General features: G+C 53.0%; 6 protein-coding genes across 6 annotated transcripts; 3 read left to right on the top strand and 3 right to left on the bottom strand.

The window, feature by feature from the left end:
- Positions 1 to 399: 399 nt before the first annotated feature.
- GUITHDRAFT_99344 (hypothetical protein) lies at positions 400 to 4,323 on the bottom strand (the record flags this gene model as incomplete). Its single annotated transcript, XM_005841611.1, has 15 exons — positions 400 to 495; positions 789 to 890; positions 1,072 to 1,233; positions 1,397 to 1,792; positions 1,940 to 2,269; positions 2,324 to 2,410; positions 2,465 to 2,665; positions 2,768 to 2,946; positions 2,988 to 3,057; positions 3,103 to 3,212; positions 3,275 to 3,398; positions 3,442 to 3,508; positions 3,691 to 3,867; positions 4,069 to 4,145; positions 4,258 to 4,323. 15 exons carry the CDS (start codon positions 4,321 to 4,323, stop codon positions 400 to 402), a joined length of 2,244 nt encoding a protein of 747 aa, XP_005841668.1.
- A 4,552-nt stretch (positions 4,324 to 8,875) lies between these two features.
- On the bottom strand, positions 8,876 to 9,334 carry GUITHDRAFT_55086 (hypothetical protein; the record flags this gene model as incomplete). Its single annotated transcript, XM_005841610.1, has 1 exon — positions 8,876 to 9,334. A coding segment is annotated over one exon (459 nt), but the record flags the coding sequence as incomplete, so codon positions are not given.
- A 2,324-nt stretch (positions 9,335 to 11,658) lies between these two features.
- GUITHDRAFT_149826 (hypothetical protein) lies at positions 11,659 to 13,090 on the top strand. Its single transcript, XM_005842036.1, has 4 exons — positions 11,659 to 12,038; positions 12,093 to 12,710; positions 12,757 to 12,918; positions 12,968 to 13,090. Exons 1-4 carry the CDS (start codon positions 11,667 to 11,669, stop codon positions 13,007 to 13,009), a joined length of 1,194 nt encoding a protein of 397 aa, XP_005842093.1. The 5' UTR covers positions 11,659 to 11,666; the 3' UTR covers positions 13,010 to 13,090.
- Positions 13,091 to 13,648: 558 nt separating this feature from the next.
- GUITHDRAFT_149825 (hypothetical protein) lies at positions 13,649 to 14,534 on the bottom strand (the record flags this gene model as incomplete). The annotated part of the gene is made up of 3 exons (XM_005841609.1): positions 14,244 to 14,534; positions 13,775 to 14,192; positions 13,649 to 13,719 (listed from the first exon to the last, which is right to left on the bottom strand). Coding segments are annotated over exons 1-3 (736 nt in total), but the record flags the coding sequence as incomplete, so codon positions are not given.
- A 975-nt stretch (positions 14,535 to 15,509) lies between these two features.
- Positions 15,510 to 15,689, top strand: GUITHDRAFT_41687 (hypothetical protein; the record flags this gene model as incomplete). Its single annotated transcript, XM_005841608.1, has 1 exon — positions 15,510 to 15,689. A coding segment is annotated over one exon (180 nt), but the record flags the coding sequence as incomplete, so codon positions are not given.
- A 986-nt stretch (positions 15,690 to 16,675) lies between these two features.
- On the top strand, positions 16,676 to 17,701 carry GUITHDRAFT_149824 (hypothetical protein). The gene is made up of 3 exons (XM_005841607.1): positions 16,676 to 16,734; positions 17,057 to 17,318; positions 17,362 to 17,701. Exons 2-3 carry the CDS (start codon positions 17,065 to 17,067, stop codon positions 17,615 to 17,617), a joined length of 510 nt encoding a protein of 169 aa, XP_005841664.1. The 5' UTR covers positions 16,676 to 16,734; positions 17,057 to 17,064; the 3' UTR covers positions 17,618 to 17,701.
- The last annotated feature ends 1,313 nt before the right edge of the window (positions 17,702 to 19,014 follow it).

The following is a 19,014-nucleotide window of genomic DNA, read 5'->3' as shown; positions in this document are numbered from 1 at the left end:
TCACTCCCGTCCTCCCTCCTGACTCATCCCCTCCCCTGTTCCTCTATCTATTGCCCTCTCTCTCGCTAGCACTCCTTGCTAACAGCACCGTCGCCTCTCGTTGCTTTCTCACCCTCGTCTAGGTGGCGAGAAGCCGCTTTGGAGGAGGAGCAGGTTTCAGATAGCAGAAGGCAGCGCTGCTGTTTGCGAGGGGGTGGGGATTTGCTGAAGCGACAGAATGCTTCCGGAGATGTCACAAGCTGGGATATGTTTTTCCTTTAATCACTCGAAGAATGAAACATAGTTGACATGTGCGATAAGAGACGGGATTTGAGAATTTCAGGACGGAACAGGAACAGGAGCAGGAGCAGGAGCAGGAGCATCAAGGCGTGAGGGAGGGAGTTGGAGCGTCAGGGAGGATCAGGAAGCAGATTTAGGAACAGGGGGGAGAGTGAGGGAGAGGGGTGGATGACTGGGAAGCGAAATGCCGACAGCATTAATGCTGTAGACCACAAGCTGCGCAAGTCCGTGTGAGGAACGAGAAGGAACAAGGAGAGGAGACAAGCAGGATACAAGAAGAGGAGGATACAAGAAGAGGAGGGAGGAGGACTGGTGATGGAAGTAAGGAAGAGGGGAGAAGGCATCGGAGGAGGAAAAAGGAGGAAGAAGCAGAGGAGGAGGGAAAAGGAGGAAGAAGCAGAGGAGGAGGAAAAGGAGGAAGAAGCAGAGGAGGAGGAAAAAGGAGGAAGAAGCAGAGGAGGAGGAAAAAGGAGGAAGAAGCAGAGGAGGAGGAAGCAGGGAAAGAAGACCTCTGTGATCTGTCGAGATGTCGCGAGCCCTGCGATCTTGACGCCGTTGATGCGTCCGTTGACACGTTTGATCACTTGCCGACCGTCTAGGAGGAGGCAAACCTGACCAGGAGGTATGAGAGCCGAGCTGAGATGACGCCAAGGCCACTAGGAGGAGAAGTGAAGGAGGAGGGGAGGCAGAGAAGGGGAAAGCAGGAAACGATGTACCGAAGAGAGCAGGATAGGAAGGAGCAGGAGCGGGAGGAGCGGGATCAGGAGGAGGACGCGAGCAGGAGAAAGAGACCTCATAGAAGGTGATGGAGCTGCCATGGTCTGTCCGAGGCACATCCCAACCCACCACCAGAGTATTGAAAGTTGGAGCCATGGCGCGAACATTGAGAGGAGGAGCAGGAAAGGATGACGCAAGGTAAACCTCCACCTCCTCCGACCAGTCGCTGGCTCCTACCTGCATTCATGTGAACAACGAAGAGACAGGGAGACAGGGACAGAGGGAGAGAGAGGGGGGGTGTGGGGGAGGGAGAGGGAGAGGGGGAGAGAGGGGGGCGGGGGGGAGAGAGAGAGGGAGGAGGGGGGGGCGGAGGGGGAGAGGGAGAGAGAGGGAGCATTACCACATTGAAGCATCGAACTTTCGCAGTAATCTTTGAACCAGGTTTGAACCCTTCGAGTAGCAGCTGTTGCTCCCCCTCAGCTCCTTTGAAACCTCTGGAAATCGGGGACGAAGCTTCACACTTGCTGTCATCCGTTTGTTTCCCCTTCTCCTCCTCCTCCTCCTCGTTCGCTTCTGCCAACGCCAAAGCGTTTCTCTCCTCTTGGGTCATGCATTGGGTACGGAACAGCTCCTCGAACTCGTAGTCGCGAGGAAGAGGAGGGGGAGGGGGAGGGGGAAGAGAGTTCTCCTGGTCCTGCGGAGGAGGCTGGAGCTGAATCTCGTGCACCCACTCGCGGGTCTGCAGGGAGCTTGACTCCTCCTCGCATCGATTCTTGTAGCGCTCACAAACTTTGACCTGCAGCTGCTTCTCAGACCTGCTCCCTTCCTCTCCCCGCTCCTCTTCCCCTCCCCCTTCATTCTCCTCTCCCCGCTCCTCTTCCCCTCCCCCCTCATTCTCCTCTCCCCACCTCCCCTTCCCTCTCCTGCTCTCTCCTCTTGCTACCTCATACTTGCTGATCCCCGAGCGGCAGTGCAGGAACGCAGGAGGGGACCAGCGTATCCTGCAGCTCACGAGCGGTCGCGAGCGCCTGCCCTCTTCCTCCCTCTCCGCTGCCGTCGCTTCCATGCTGACATTCAGCGGAGGACTAGGAAGAGCGTCGCTAGTGATGAAGCAGAGGGTCTCGGTGAACTCTCCCCACCCGCTGGAGCTCCTGGCGCGAACTTTGCACTGAATCTCCGAGGAAGGGAGGAAGGGGCCGAGGACGAAGGCCTCCGACCACATCGAGCCCTTCCTGCTGCTGCTCGACCAGAGCTTCGCGTCTTGGTAGGTTTGCTGCTGGGGAGTCACTGCGGGGGAGAGAGGAGAGCAGGAGGTGGTGACAAGAACCTGCAGGCGCTTCATGAAGCTCGATCCTTCCAGCTCACCCCGAGCTGGGATCGGGTTGTCTTCGATCGAAATCACTCTGTACACCACCTGCTCGGCTCAAGAGTCACAGGAGGCCGCAAACTAGTTGACACCGCGAGACACCAGGACAACGGGATTAGACCAGCTGGCAGCCAGCAGACAGACCTCGAAGTCGATGAGATCAGCTCCGTGCTTCAGCCGCGGCTCCTCCCACTGCAGCTCCGCCACCTCCTCAGTCACTCTCGAGCATCGCAGGTTGGACGGGGCGGCGGGAGGAGCTGGGCGGGTGCTGAGCTTGACGCCCTCACTCCAAGTCCCATGAAGCTGAGAAGCGATCAAAGACGAGAGCAGTTGGAGGGCAGAATGGAAGAAGTCCAGCTGCAAAGGGGGGGGAGGAGCAGGGGCGGAAGATTTCTCAGCTCAGACCTTCTCGCCGCTCTTGGGTCGCCTGATGAAGGAGCGGATTTTGACCTCGTACTGGTGCGCCGGCTGGAGGTTCTGGATTAGCTTCGCGCACTTCGTGAGCTGGTCAGCCGTCAGACTCCCCGCAAAGTTGCCAACAAGACAGACGTTGACAGTCTCCATCTTGACCGACCCGCTGGCACCTGCTCCAGGGTCAAATCGAAGCCGCTAGGGGCTGCTGGACCTGGTTTCTTCTCAACCCCAGTAGTCTGCAGAAGGAAGGAAGAGTGGTCGTCACACCTGCAGTGACATCCCTGCGAGCTGGGTCACAGCTGGGGTTGTCGTAGGGATGAGAGGACCTCGAAGGGCTTGGGGAAGGGGAGGGGCTGGATCTTAAGCTCATACTCCATGCTCGGAGCGCTCATGGGCCGCAAACTCTTCCTCCGGTCTGTCACGCTACTCCACCCGCCTGTGATGACGTCAGCAGGTGGTGACCAGCAGGGTGCAGCTCAATGCCAGCTGGGCTCTTACCGAGGAAGTTCGAGGGGGTCCAACAGAGCTTGATCCATGCTAGAGCTCGCAGCCCGACGCCGATCCGACCCTCCTCCTCCATCCAGAGCCGAGCAGGCATGGCAGGAGGAAGCAGCTCGGGCTCCTGCTGAAGGCTCACAGAGGTGACAAAAGCCTTGCTGGCTGACCTGCCCCCCGAAGTCTCGTCCTCTCGCGTCGCAGATCGACTTCATGGCGTCCCTCCCACTCCTTTCACTGCTGGCCCGTTAGCTTTGAGCGAAGAAGCAGAAGAGAGTTCGTGACAAGACAAGACAAGACAAGACAAGACAAGACAAGACAAGACAAGACAAGACAAGACAAGACAAGACAAGACAAGACAAGACAAGACAAGACAAGACAAGACAAGACAAGACAAGACAAGACAAGACAAGACAGACCTTAGCAACGCATTCAGAACGATGAGAAACACGTCTAGCTGCATGCCATCTATTATAGGATAGAGTTCTTGCGTGATTTTCTCCTCGATCTTTGACATGTCCCTTGGCCATGAAGCGACGCCAGCTGGAGCAAGAAGTCGCTCCTCCCCTCCAGCCACCCGAGAAGTCGCACGATCCCTGAGAGGTCTGAGAGGCGAGAGAAGGAAGAGGAAGAAGGAGGATGAAAGAGGATGAAGGAGGAGAGGGAGGAGGGGGAACAGAAGGAGGAGGAAGAGGAAGAGGAGGAGAGGGAACCAGAAGGACAGAAAGAGGGAGAGGGAGATGGCAGTAGAAGGAAAGAGCGAGGAGAAGAAAGGATGCTGGTACGAGGGAAGTCACCTGCGATCGAAATTTTTGTGCTTGCTTGGCACTCGAATGCTCAGAGGCTCCTCAAAGACAGGAGGAGCGACAGGCGACTGAAACGTCAGAAAGGAGGAGGAGGAGGATGATGAAATCGAGGAAGAGAAAGATGAGGGCAAGAGCAGGAGAAATTCAGAAGACGTTGATGGAAAAGAACGACAAGACAACCTTCTTGATTCTACCGTATCTATCGAAGTCAACGTTGCTCATGAACAATCTCTTAGAGTCTTTCATCTGCCAGCGTCTTCAAAGGCCACTTCCTCCTCCTCCTCCTCCTCCTCCTCCTCCTCGCACTCTCCAACATCCCCCCTCCCCTCCTTGTCATGATTTCAGAGGTTCATCTGAACTTCTACAGTCTTCCTCCTACTGTCTCTCTCCTGTACTCTTTCCTGCTCCTTCCAACAACCTCCTTCTCTCTCCACCCTCAGTCTTCAGTCCTCTTGACTCTGCTCCTCCTCCTCCCCTCCCCTCCTCCTCTCCTCCTCTCCTCTCCTCCTCTCCTCTCCTCCTCTCCTCCTCTCCTCCTCTCCTCCTCTCCTCCTCTCCTCCTTTCAAGAACTCACCCTCTCCTCCTCTCCTCCTCCCCTCCTCTCCTCCTCCCCTCCTCTCCTCCAAACTTTGAGCTCCTTCACCTGCACAAGGACATAGAGCTCGCTCAGCGCCTCCTGCCACTCCGTTCGCTTCCTCCCGTCAGGCATCAGGTGCTGAAAGAGCAGCAGGCGCTGTCCTCGGGCTGCCAGCAGCAGCTCCTGCAAGTCGGAGCTCGCTGCTGATTCAACGCTGCTGCTTCTTTAATCAGTCGACGGGGGGAGGACGTGAAGACGGAGTGAGAGAAGCAGGGAGAAAGCAGAAATGGTAAGGAGGAGATTACTCGATCGTTCCTTCTTGAAAGTTGAGACGGCAAGTCCGACCAGCAGCCACGGATCGAAGGACAAGGATCAGGTCCTGAACGAAGAGTGAGAGAGAACAAGAGAAGGGGCGGCTAGAAGAGGAGGAAAGGAGGAGAGAGGAGGAGAGAGGAGGAAAGAGGAGGTGGAGGAGGAGAGGAGAGATGAGGAGGAGGAGAGGAGAGATGAGGAGGAGGAGAGGAGAGATGCGGAGGAGGAGAGGAGAGATGAGGAGAGAGGAGAGGATGAGAGAGGAAGAAAGGAGAGAGGAGAGAGCGGGAGAGGAACAGGAGGAGATGGAGAGGTGGAGAGGGAAGAAAGAGAGAAGGGAGGTCACCTGCACTCGAAGCGCTTCAATCTTGGAGGGGATGAGCATGGGCCCGCGAACTTTCGGGCTCGAAGGATCAGCTTCATCGCTCTGAAGGCAATTCAGGGAGGGGGTGACGACAGAGGGAGAGGAGGGAGAAAGGGGAGAGCAAGGGAGAGGAGGCAGAGAACAGGACAGGACAGGACTGGACAGGAAAGCGGAAAAGAAAGAAGCGCGAGAATGGCAAGAGCAGGTCAGCCAAGTGATGGTCGAACATGAAGAGGACGAGGAGGACGAGGAGAAGAACAGTTACAGGGATCATAGTGTATGCTCGGTCTCCGATTGCAGCAGCGTAAACCTCAAGCTCTCCCAGCTCCTGCTCTTCGATGTTCCATCGCTCCCCCGCCTGCAGCACCGTACCCACACTTACATCCTCCTCTTCATTCCTCTCAGTTCCTCTTCAGTGTGTGCAGTCCTCTTCCTCCAATACCAGCACCAGCATCATTACCTCTCCTGCTTCTTCCTGTTCCTCCTCCTCTGCCTGACTTACCTTTTCTTCTTCTCCTCCTCCTCCTCCTCCTCCCTTCCTCTCTCGCGTTCTCTTTCCTATCCTTCTCTCACCTGTATGAGCTGGTCGATTAGCCCAGGACTCTTGGCAGCTCTTTCAGTGAAGGCCTCGAGCTTCTTGCCAGGCCGCAGCTGCGAGCCGACGAGAGCCTTGAGCCCTTCCTCCGCCTGCGGGCAAGACAGGAGAGAGGAGGAGGAGGGAGGAAGAGGAGGGAGGAGGGGAGAGAGGAGGAGGAGGGAGGAGGGGGAAGAAAGTGGAGGGAAGGGAAGAAGGGGAGGGGGGGGGAGACGAAGGGAGAGAATCGTTTCAGAGGAGGAGATGAAGACCAAGGAAGAAATCAGGGCAAGGACGAGGGAGACACGAGGTCAACGAGGTTTGAGGACAATGGTTTCTCCTTCCACCTGCAGCATGATGGTGTCTTTGACAGCCTGAAGATGATGAGATGAGAAAACATGACGATGAAAACGCTCTCTTCACCTGCTCCTCCGCGTCAAACGCTGCTGTGAAGACTTTTTGTAGGTGATCATGCTTGTGAATCTTGCGAGAGAAGGGGAGTGAGTTCAATCATGCTTGCAGGGTTATCATACCATGTAATGAACGACGGAAGAGCAAAACTTGAAAGACGCCTGAAAGGTGGAAGCTCAACAATTCAGATGGTGCAGCAGCTATGATGATATTGCTGTTTGAGATGATTGAATGAACAACTCAAAGTGTGTGGTGTTTCACAAGGGTGGGAAAGAGATAGATCAGAAGTGCACCACTTTGCATGAAGTTGTATAGAAAGAACAAGAGAAATCAAACACACGAATACATGTCAGAAGTCACATGGAGAAATTAAACATGTCAGTCATTTCTTCTGCTCACCTCATACGTCTCCCTGCAGTCACTTCGTACTTCCCACTCAAACGCCATTCTCTCAAAACCAACCTGAATAGAGAATTTGTTGTCAATAGCAGCAACAGGATATCGCTGATGCCAAGCGCAACAGGACAAGCACTGATCACAAAACTTTCAAACCTTGAGGACGTCAGTCATGAATTGTTGAATGTCTCTGTACTGTCCGTCCATCGCCTGTCACTATCATCACATCGTCTTCGCCCTTCTCATATGGAAAGTGCTATTGACCATCACGATCGACTGGGTTGAAACAAAGAAAATGATGCAGCTGCTGAGGAGAAGCACGAAAAGACAAGAGAGAATGACAGTGATGTTTGTGAGGGAGCACGAGACAGGTCACAACACCTTCAATCGAACTTGACGCAGGTCAAGACTCGTCGGGAACATGTTCATGTACTTGTTCTCATCAAGATCGCGGAGCTCCAAGTGGTCAAGAAGATCCTCAACAACAAGAGTCAAGCTCGCAGCAGCAACATCATCTTCAAGATACCTCGATGTCTGTCAAACCGAGCTCCCAGAGGGGAATGGCAGAGATGTCTTGTACGAGCGACATATCAAACCATGAATGAAGAGGATACAGGTTTACCTGCCGGAGGTTCTTCACCATGCTTTCTCAACATGATGAACTGAAGGAGGAATGCTCAGGTGAGATATGAAGAAACACAGGAGAAAACTTGTTTGAGTGCGGGCGCAGCAAGCTCGAAGCGAGGATAACTCAAACGATTTCTGCCTGATTAGAGCATTACTGCTTCACCCCTGATCAGAAACGTTTCTGACCTTCACTGCCTTCCTCTTCTTGCATCTTTATGGCCCAGTTGCAATCCAGAAAGTGCAAATCTTCGATGCAATCAAGCTGGATCCCATGTCAAAACAACCAGCTATTTTATGTAAGCAGTTCAAATCTGACTAGCGCATTTCGCCATTCCCTTCGAAAGCATGGTCAGAAACGCATCAGACTGGCGATTCGCTTACATCTCTCGCGCGTCTGGTGCGAAGTCTAGCGAAGGGACCTGATGCATCGACGACAGAAAAGAAGAGGCATGTCAGAAGAGAGATCAGAGACAGACATGTCAGAATAGCGAGCAACAATTGTCAATACATATGAATGCAACTATCAAATGTGCTGTGCCAGACGAAACCAAAAAAGGTGCATGATTCTAACTTTGAAATCGAGTAAAGGTGGAGATGACGAAGAAAAGAGTAGCATGTGATGGTGAAGGAGATGATGTTGGGGGTAGCAAATGAGATGCAAACATCTGCAGCACCTGATTCTTTTTCTCTGACCAAACTTTGTTCCACACCATTGACGCAAATTTTCTTGACATGTCATCGACCTGGTTTTTGAGTCTCGTCATGAGCGAACAGCTTCGGCCAGGCTCGCTCTCACAAGCGACTAGCTCTCATACCTCGATCTTGCATGTTTTCAACAGCATTTTCACGGAGTTTGCATCCAGAGTTGCATTATTTTCACCATCCGAGCCAAAGGTCTCCTTGATGACTCGTCGGCGCTGTTGGGGTGTAGAATTCTTCAATCCCATCTCTGCGAGGGAAGGAAACTGATTTCTTGAGACAACAACCTTTAGCAGCAGTCAAGAGAGGACCATCGAAGCTCACAGGCAAGCAGGCAAGTCACAACAGCGCTAAGTTCTTACACATTGCTGGAGCTTGACTTTGTCTTCGTTCCCCCGTAACCCATACTTGCCCATGTGCTGTGGCGATCGCAAAGTCTCATCCCACTTTGCGTTTGCCATGCACGTGTTGGGGCCTGAGAGGAAACAAGTTCTGACTCAGCGCTGCATGACCATCACGGCATGCAACTACCCATTTGAAAGTTCAGATCGAAATTCAAAGATAGCTGAATGTGATGTTCCAACTTCATGGGGTAAGTGCCAAAGGTCGGCTTCATGCTGCAGAGCATGCGAGCTAACCTCGGCCGAGTCTGAAAGGAGGACATCAGCTCGAACTACTAGAGGGATGTACTGCAGGGGAACCTGTCGGCGATTGAAAGTCTGAAAGATCTGCAGTGACGACGTCTGTTAACCCCGTTACTCCTCTTCTTATAGTCTTCTCTCCCCTTACCACGATCTCGTTGGCTGCTGCAAATTTCGGAGTGGTCGCGCTGTCTTGTGGAGTGTGTCCTCTTGCGTTGGCTACCTTGCTGTCTGCTCCTGCAGCGAGCAGATACCTGCAAGCATCCCACGCCCCTGCTCTCGCAGCTGCATGCAGGGGGGTGTTACCAAGCTTGTCCCGAGCCTGAAGGTTTCCTCTCTTCGCCTTAGCGACGAGATGCGACAAGACCTCGACTGCATTGTTTGCCGCGGCGTCATGCAGGGGCGATCGCCCGGTGCAGTCCTGCAGGAAGATATCTCCCCGCAGCTCGATGGCTGACGCCGTTGCTAGCGCGCTTTTGTGCATGGCCGCCACGTGCAGTGCACTCCATCCCGTGTCTGTCTGGGCGTCTATGGAGGAAAGGATCGCGCCGTTTCTTCCTTCCACAGCGTCTGCAAGGCGCTTGCCGTCGTTGTCCCGGGCATAGTCGTGGATGGACTTCCATGACCCCTTGATTTCCAGCTGCTTCTCCTCCTCTTTCTTGCCATGGCTGCCCGATCTTAGGAACATCATCGTGTGTTGCCATTCAGCCTCGTTCACCTCCTGCAGCACTGGTTTGGCATCTGGAACCACTTTCTTCTCCTTTGCATGTTTCCAACCGGACAGATCGTGTGTGGCTCCTGTTGGATATTGCTCGCCTACCGTGGGCATGACTGAGATGACGGGAGGAGGGAGCAAGGTACAAGAGAGGAAGTTGTTCTTGTTGTCTTCACACTTCACTTGCTTGTCTTGTTGGCCTCATCATCCTTTTCATGAGGTCACTGCAACTGAGTTCACACTTTCTGCGACCAAGTTCTTTCATCATTTTGGCACACGCCGTGACAGGCCGTTGGCCGTTTTGACTCGCCATCTGACAAGGCGGCTAGTTTGACGCTGTTTTTACCGTCGCCGACGGAAGCCGGCCCGGGCCCCCGCCTTCGGGCCGCCGGGCCATCATGAGTCACTGCAACTGAGTTCACACTTTCCGAAGTTCTGCGACCAAGTTCTTTCATCATTTGGCACACGCCCGGTGACAGGCCGTTGGCCGTTTTGACTCGCCATCTGACAAGGCGACCGTACTAGTTTGAAGCTGTTTTTACCGTACCGCCGACGCCGGGAAGCCGGGCCCCCGCCTTCGGGCCGGGCCATCATGAGTCACTGCAACTGAGTTCACACTTTCCGAAGTTCTGCGACCAAGTTCTTTCATCATTTGGCACACGCCCGGTGACAGGCCGTTGGCCGTTTTGACTCGCCATATGACAAGGCGGGTAGTTGATATATATAATGATAGTAGTTTGAAGCTGCTAGTTTTTACCGCCGACGGACTCCGCCGGGCCCCCGCCTTCGGGCCGGGCCGGGCCATTTCGCCGGGCCGGCCGGCCGGGTCACTCAGGCGCTCCGTGTGCCCGAGGCATGGCACAGTGACGGCGTCACTCGGGTAACTGAGTAACTCCGGGAGTCCGAGTCCGCCGCGCCAGCCGCCCCCCCGGCCCAACGAGGCTGCGGCGCCCCCCCCCCCCACGGGTGAACTTGGCCCGGCGTCGGAAACTTGACTCGGGCCGGCGGGGGGCCCCGACGACCTCGGCGGTGACTCCGAGGCGTCGGACCGTCGCTGCGCCCGGTCGCCCAGGCCGCTGGCGTCGGCCCGGAGTCACTCGCCGCGCCCGGCGAAGCGTCGGCCCGGCCCGGCGCGGCGCCGGACTCCTTCCGGGACTCAATAGTTTTAAATCAACCGTGAATAAACGGCCACAACTTCCAGGCAACGGAAGCACAAGGCATCCTGTGGGTGTAGCTGACGGCCACCCCTGGTCGGTTCCATACAGGACCCCACCCCAGGAGAATCTGCCCATGGAGAGGTTGCACCGGTCCTTTCGTTTTAGATGTACCCTACCCGTGACAGAGATTGAGGAGATACTTCTTGAATAGGTGTGGGGTACTTCCTGTGACGAGGGGATTGTACCTCTTATAAATTTCACTATCATTCAACTTGGAAAATCTACAAGGTGTAAGGGGGTGTCTTCTTCTTGCCTGTGTGAGAGGAGGGTAGGGTGGTTCCTTCTACGCCGAAGATTCTTTGCCGTTTAAACACCCCACCCCAGCGACTCCTAATTCTCGATGTATCTGAGGGGGGGTATTCTTTTCTACCTTCATAGATTGAAACGTTTCTATGTCTTGCAATAAGTAAATTTCACCATGCCTGCTGCTTCACATTCAGACGATTGGTCCCCCATCCAATCATCCACGCCAAGAGATGAGTCCCTTAGGAACTACCCACCTTGGCAAGTGGTTGTATCCACACCCCTTAATTCTCCCTTGAAACCCCTTTAGTACCCTACCAAACCTAGCTAATTGACCCACCCATACGACCAAATGACTACCGTACCACCATCCAGTGCTTATCACCACCCCCATGTTGAGATCTGTCACCCACCCCTAACCCCCGACGAAAACGTTTCAAGTTTCATAGGGGTCGCGCTCCTCTGCGGGCTTCAACCCTGCCCTACACCCATCGGGCCTTGGTGCCCATCCTTTCACGAATTCTGCGGGGTATCGAATTAAAAAAAAGGATCTGCAGAGGACTGATACCCAGGGTCAACCTTCTGTCCCTGGGGCGCTTCGTCGGGTCAACTAAAGTTCCCGGCGGGGGTCCAAAGTGATACCCTTCAACCCGACCACCCCAAATCCTTCAGTGATGACACGTCATTAAGTGAATAAATTGGTACGTGAATTGACATATTGGCTAAACATTGAGACGATTTCAGGGGTTGATGGCGGACCGGAGGCCTCCTCTATAACCCCAAGGACCCTACGCCTGAGGCCATCGACCGCCATGCTACGAGCCATCCTCTGTGCGGCTGTCGCGTTCGCCGCCGTTGATGCAGCGACTCTTCTACATGCCCCAACTCTCCGCATGAGAGGAGGCGGCAAGCACTTCCCCAACCTCCCAGACTCTGTGAAGCCTGGAGTTGTCACTGGTCAGGCCCTCAAGGATCTCCTTCAGACCGCCAAGGACAAGGGATTCGCCATCCCCGCAGTCAACTGTGTTTCCTCTAGCAGCGTCAACCAGGTCTTGGAGGCTGCCAAGAAGTACAACTGCCCTGTTATGATCCAGTTCTCCAACGGAGGAGCTCAGTTCTACGCCGGAAAGGCCCTCGACAACCCCAAGGAGACCTTGAAGGCTTGCGTCCTTGGATCCATTGCGGTATTTGTCGTGTGGTAGATTTGCTTCAGATTTTGCTGAATTTATCACAAACAGGGTGCTCACCATGTCCGCTTGATGGCCGAGCACTATGGCGTCCCCGTGGTTCTCCACTCTGATCACTGCGCGAAGAAGCTTCTTCCCTGGTTCGATGGCATGTTGGACGCTGACGAGAAGTACTTCAAGGAGCACGGAGAGCCTCTCTTCAGCTCCCACATGATCGATTTGTCTGAGGAGCCTCTCCAGGAAAACATTGATCTGTGTGTCAAGTACATGAACCGTATGGCTAAGATTAACTGCTTGTTGGAGATGGAGCTCGGTATCACTGGTGGAGAGGAGGACGGTGTGAACAACGAGAATGTGGACAACGCCTCCCTCTACTCCCAGCCAGATGAGGTGTGGCAGGTGTACAAGGCCCTTGCTGCCGTCCCCAACTCCATGTTCACTATCGCTGCCGCCTTCGGTAACGTCCACGGTGTGTACAAGCCTGGAAACGTTCAGCTCAGGCCCGACATTCTTGGCAACGCCCAGAAGTATATCAAGGAGCAGTTGAAGTGCAAGGAGGACAAGCCTGTCAACTTTGTGTTCCACGGTGGATCGGGATCCGAGAAGGACAAGATTGACACTGCTGTGAATCATGGAGTCATCAAGATGAACATCGATACCGACATTCAGGTGAAGTGGTATTGCTGAAACGATGCTTGTCTCACTCTTAGACCAGTGGGCCTGCTGGGACGGAATCCGCAAGTTTGAGAAGGAGAAGCACGATTACTTGCAGGGCCAGATTGGAAATCCTGAGGGAGCTGACAAGCCCAACAAGAAGTTCTACGATCCCCGTGTTTGGCTGCGCAAGGCTGAGGAGTCCGCTGTGGAGCGCCTCGGGGTAAGACGCAATCTTGTGCCTCTTAGTTCCCTGATGTTTCCTTTAACAGGAGGCCTTCAAGGATCTCCATTGCGTGAACGCCCTTGGATAAATATTTGAAACTGTAGGATAGGTTTGACCCTTACGCTGAGTTTGTGGCACGAGATGTACACAGTAAAAGGCTTAGTCTGTGAATTTCATTCGAGTGCAGCTGATCATTTCCTCATTCACCCTTCTGTATAAATACTGGAAGAAGAGAGCGTTCAAGATCCAAAAGCTCTCCAGCAACCTGGTAGAAAGTAATCCACAACATCTCAGATGGGAGTCACCATGACGTCACAAATACCTCCATTGGACCTTTGGAAATGGGTATTTGCGTTTCTGCAAAATCGTGAGGGGTCAAGAAAAGATTTTTGATAAATAGTAGATCATACTGCATATTGCTGTCATGCCGTTCAACCCGGCGGTTGTCCACTCACTCCCGAGGTTCTCCAAAATCAAAGGAGCGTTGGGTTTACTCAGATTGGCTCGTTTCACCGTCTCTGCCCATGCATGATGCGGCCGTTCATATTCATAATGAAACTTTCCATCGGGTTGTTCGTAAGCCATCAAGTACCTCGCTATCACCTGAGCGTCGGTCGCTTGGCCGATAGGAAAGGTCCTTGACAAGACTTTCCCGTTAACTTTGGGACTACCGGGAGGATGGACCACTACGCCCACATCTCCGATCTTTCCTGCGTTCTTGGTGTATTTGGACCTCTCGTCGAAAACTCGGGTAGTCACGATCTTGTCATCGCAAACCATGTCAAAGATCTTGTACATCTGGGGGGATTTTGTTAAATAAGACAGATTTGGTTCACAGACTCCTGCCGTCGACCTCATCAAGCTCTTCCTTCCAAAGCTCCTCACGATCGTCAACGTTGACCAATATGTCCTCAACCATGGGTAAAAGCTTCTCATATGCCTGTTTGTCACCATCGCATTGTGATGCAAGCTTCGAGAAAGCAAGATCAAGCTGCAGGCCCCAATCTGACAATCCCCATTCGTCAAAATCTCCAGCCGCTGCTGCATCCACCATTCTTCGCTCGTACTTCATCGCTGCCTCTGGATTCAGCATAATCCAAACCGAAAGGAGCCCGTCTGTGTCGAAGTGGTTGTTCAAGACCACGGCATCATTCCACTTGTTTTTCTCTGAGCCCAACTCTGCATGGATGAATTTCAAGACAATATCCGTAGAGAGATCGGCCTTGTATTCCTTGGGTGTCTCATTGCCGTTCCAGTGTGTGAGCTGCAAGCTGCGACCCAACAGTTAGAAGGAGCAAAGAAAACGTGAGAGATGACGGAACCTCGTGCCAGGGACAAGACCATCCACACAGATACTCTTCTTGTCGGACTCAAACTTCTGTCCATATGGCACGAACTCAAACGTCCTTGCCATGCTAGTGATGTGGGCTCTTCTTGAGCTTGAACGCCATGTTGACAGCCGATGAGGATGCATCTGAGTCCTCAGTAGCTGGATTGGACGGACAGAAGAGGTTCGAAGTCGTTGAATGAAGGAAGACGCCATGAATGCTGCGCTGCCCTCGCAGCATAAGAGCGCAAACGCCGCCAGCACAAGCATATCGGATCCCTTCCTCAAAGTCAGCCTCATCTCAAGGGCGTTACATCTGTAACTGGGGAGTTTTCTTTGGTAACGGTTCGTAACGACTAAGGACTTCGCCTCAGAGCAAGGCTCGCGCGCGGCAGGTATGTCGGAGTGGACGGCAGGAGAACAGCTGGTGCTGGCCGAGGCTGTGCAGCGACATGGAGGAAGCATGGTGCCAGACTTCTCCATGATCGGCAAGCTGGTTCGACAGGCACTGCAGTACCCGGGATCCATGCGGAGAGACACTGAGTTCTTCACTCCCCGCAAGTGTGAGAACAAGTGGAGAGAAATGGTCCTGGCAGAGGACTCGAGGAAAGGTTCTGCAGGGAGGACGCAGCGGAAAGTCATGGACCCAACACCATCTGAGCGAGCAGGAGAGATGATCGAACGCCTGAGGGAGCAAAGAAAAGCAGACATCAAAGCTGAGCTGTCTAGGGTTCAAATGCAGATAGAAGAAACAGAGAAGGATATCAACAATTCAGCGAGTGCAGATCAAGATACTCTCGAGCGATGGGTGAAAGAATGTTCTAATAACCCTGACTTGAATGTTCTCGATCAGCCGACCCCTGCGAAACCTGCTAGTGCAGGGCAGGCAGAAGGCGACAAGTCTGAGACCAAGAAGGAGATTCAAGCTGCCGAGGCGCCTCTCACTCCATCACGCCCTGCGTCCTCGGCTGAAGCGCAACCAGCTACAACACCCGCAGCCTCTACGAGTGAGACCAAAACTCCCGTGCAGGTCAAGGACGAGAAGACGACGCCTTCCAGCACCAAACCCACACCAGTAGGCAAGCACACAACTCCAGGATCAAAGCTCTCCACCAATACAAGCACTCCGCCTGTTTCTCATGCACAAGACAATTCAGAAGATGTTTCGAGCGTTGCTTCGGAAGATCTTCCCTTGGGCGTCGCGAGAAAACGGAATGAAGCCATGATGAAACTATGGAAGGCAATCTTCGGCCATGAAAAGTCTGAGCCCTTCAAGAAGCCTGTCACAAAGCGAGAAGCTCCTGATTATCACGCGATTATCAAAAAGCCCATATGCCTCAATGATGTTAAAAAGAAGCTTGACAAGAACGAATATGAAGGAAATGTTAGAGAGTTCATGTCGGACATGGCGCTTATTTTCATTAATGCGATGCAGTACAATCAGAAAGGATCAGAAATATTTGCTTGGGCCAAGGAGCTGCAGGTGGTTTTGAAGAAAGAGGAGACAGCGATTCTCGGTGAGCACATTTCGGCCATGGAAACTCCTACACCGCAGCGGCCACCAGCAGGTCGCGGATCAGCGAGCAAGAAAGGAGTGGAGGCGAATCACGAAGAGGAAGAGGAGGAGAATACCATCAAGAAGCCGCCAAGAGGGAGAGGGCGGTGAATCTCATGCAAGCTGCTTAATCATCGCTGACCTCTTTTTCAGCGCGCCCAAGGTGGAGCAGGAGGATCACGACGCAGAGCACGACACTCCACAGTCTGCCACTAGGGCACCCAGGTACTCTGAAGCAAAAAAAAGGATGAAAAACTGCGACTGATGCCGAACCATCTTTTCAGGGCAAGGAGACAAAGTGCTGGAGTCAATCCTGGTCGTGATGGAAGAAAGAGACGGAGAGATGATGATTGAGTTCAATCCGACTCGGCGTTGCCAAGTTGAACCGTCCGGTTACGACTACTAAGTTACGGTTGGTCTTGTCAAAGGCCCAGTCTCATATAAAGGATGCGATACTAGGGTGGCTAGGGTTCCGTGCAGGCGGCTCGGTGACGCCGGCCGGGCCGGGTGACCCGGTACTCTCAGGCTCACTGATTCACCGCTGAGTGCGGCCGCGGCCCGGCCGGCGCCCGGCCCATGATCCGTTAAATTTCTTCGGAACCACGAACCGTTTATGATCGTTACGTTGTCCCTCCAACAAGCCTCTCCTACCTACCCCATGTCCAGATGCCCTATGACCGGTTGCCTTTAGCACCCTACCCACATTTTGACATTATTTATATCTGTAAAAGACGGGTGCAGATACCAGGTAGTGTACCCCCACCACATCAATTCACCCAGTTTTCTCAAATTTGAAGCGTGATGGTCGACATGCAGTATGCGTGTGTTAGCGCCGGCAGGGGCGGTGGGCCAGCCAATGATGCAGACGATGAGAAGAGAAGAAGATTTGTCAAAGATATAAGAGCATGGTAGAAGGGGTCAAGATTAGAAGGTATATCTTCTCAGCGACAAGCGAAGCATGCTGCGCAGTATTAAACGTGTTTTGTGGTAGTTAGCGATACAATATACCCTTAACCATCACCAGGTAATAGACGAATCAGTATCATCGTTGGAGCTTAGCTTAAGCAAGTAGTTTGCCAAACTTCGATCAATGATTTCCGAGATGCGGAACATTTCAAAGATTCAAAAGTTGGTCGAAGCTGGGGTTGATTGATTGCAATCTTAGATCGACTTAATTTGTGAAAGAAGGAAAAAGTCCTCATTTTCTATCACTCTGTAAAGATTATTCATGTACGAATGACTGTTGCTTGCAGAACCCGCGATGGCCAACCTCTTCCTTGCCAACTTGCCGTCAAAAGGTCTGATGGTGAATCTCCCAGAAATCGGTTCCAATCTCAGGTTGCACAACATGTGCGAAAACCATGTCCAGACAAATGATGCAAGCAATGCCGAAGTGCAAATCATCACAACTGACAAAACCAACATTCTCGCTAGAAGCCTACAACTTCGAAGACTAAGACACTTCTCAACAAGCCCTGAACTAAATTCGAGATCAAACTCTAAACAGAAGCGAAGGTGGTAGAAATGCCCTTCTTGAGTGTTGTTGACATCCTTTCAGGAGGGAATCGGTCAACTCTTGTAGCAAACGCAGACTCGTCTTGTCGTCTCCCACACTGCGTGAAAGCAGGATAAGCTCTTACTTCAGGCGTGATGACGGTCTCGAGGATCAACCGTCCGAAGCGAAGATGGGATCTTCGAAAGGAAATGCAAACTCAGCGAGGAAGAGAGGTCGAAAGCTCTTTCAAAGTACACGCTCAGCAGATGCCAATGATGAAGAGGCCGGGCAAAAAGCAAGTCTGGAACAGGATCGATGAGTGTCTACGCTAATCAGCTGTTCCTATGTTCCTTGTGTACATATTTACTTGTTTGCGCCGTCATAAATTGTTCTCATCGGAGTCGATCGTTGCCCCTCGCCATTGATGTGATCGGCTACATGTCTTCAGGTTCGTCGGAGTCCGACGACGAACCTAAACCATGACTGTTCGCTGTTCGGACGGTGACGGCCTAGTGTCACCCGGCGGCCCACTGGGACTGAGTCCGATTGTCCGATACCTGAGCTTGCGGTGACAGGCTCAGTCAACTCAGTCACAGAGTCACCGTCGGGTCATGCGGCACCGTTCACTGCCACTCAGCCCGGGGTCCGCTGGAGAGAGATCGGACGGTCCGAGTCCGACCCCTGGCCCGGGCACTGCAACTCCGTCGGAAAGTTCAGCCCGGCGGGCCGGCGGCGGAGCGGCGACCGTCACCCGGTGACCGTACCGGTGTGACGGTCGCCGGGGAGCCTGCTAGTCGGCGGCATCCGAGACTCCCGAGACCGTGACCGACCGTGGCGGGCGCCATTCCATGGCATTTTCTAATGCTCGCTTTTGATCATTTTCGAGCGGGGTACTTCAGCCCAGGATTTTTGAATGGTCGGCGCACTGAAAATTTGTACCAGAAACTTCGATAATGGTTGAAAGTATGTTTGAATCGGGGACCGTGTCGAGCAGTTTTAGGTTTACAAGTATTCTTGCTTCCTCCAAACAACAAGGTTTCAAACATTAAAACTATTTTTGACCTTACACGCTTTTACACGCCTGGGGGGTGCATATACAACCAAATCGCCTGCCCTACCCTTCCCCCATTGCTCTGCATCCGCACCCGCCGGCGCAGGCGGCGTTTGTTTGAATCCCAGATGGCTCTCAGCCAATGGCTCTTTCATCTTATTCAAGCTCCAGGCCATCCAAGGTTGGATCATGTGTGAATGTTTGTACTTTTGCGGCATACTGCAAGACGACGTTTCAAACAGCTCGAGCTTGTTTTTCAAAGGAAGCTGTAGGAATCAGCATCGCCATGGATTCCAGAGCCTAGGGCTGTTTTCGAATCCTTTTGATGCTCATTGCAAGATGGAGAATTGCTCGTTTTTGGTGATCAAGCATCCACAACCCTCTTTCGTATGCTTGAGCTTCGAGCACATCTCTGACTGTAGAGTTGTTTGGTGTCTAGATTGTTTCTCGTAAAGGATCTCTCTGATTAGGCAATTGATTGTTGTTTTGGTTGGCATTCTACAAGACCCATACTTCCTCCTCTCTGTGTCAACCAAGCACATAAGCATAAGGCATGTCAGTCGTGTAGGCAACTTGATTGCAAATAGATCGCAAGTGTAAGATCTATGAACTATTCAACGCCATGAATGCCGGATGTGAATGAACTTCCCTCAGGACTTCTCAGT

Source organism: Guillardia theta, assembly GCF_000315625.1.
Source record: "Guillardia theta CCMP2712 unplaced genomic scaffold GUITHscaffold_2, whole genome shotgun sequence".
In the NCBI taxonomy this organism is placed as follows: Eukaryota; class Cryptophyceae; order Pyrenomonadales; family Geminigeraceae; genus Guillardia; species Guillardia theta.
This window is presented reverse-complemented; position numbering and strand designations above follow the sequence as displayed.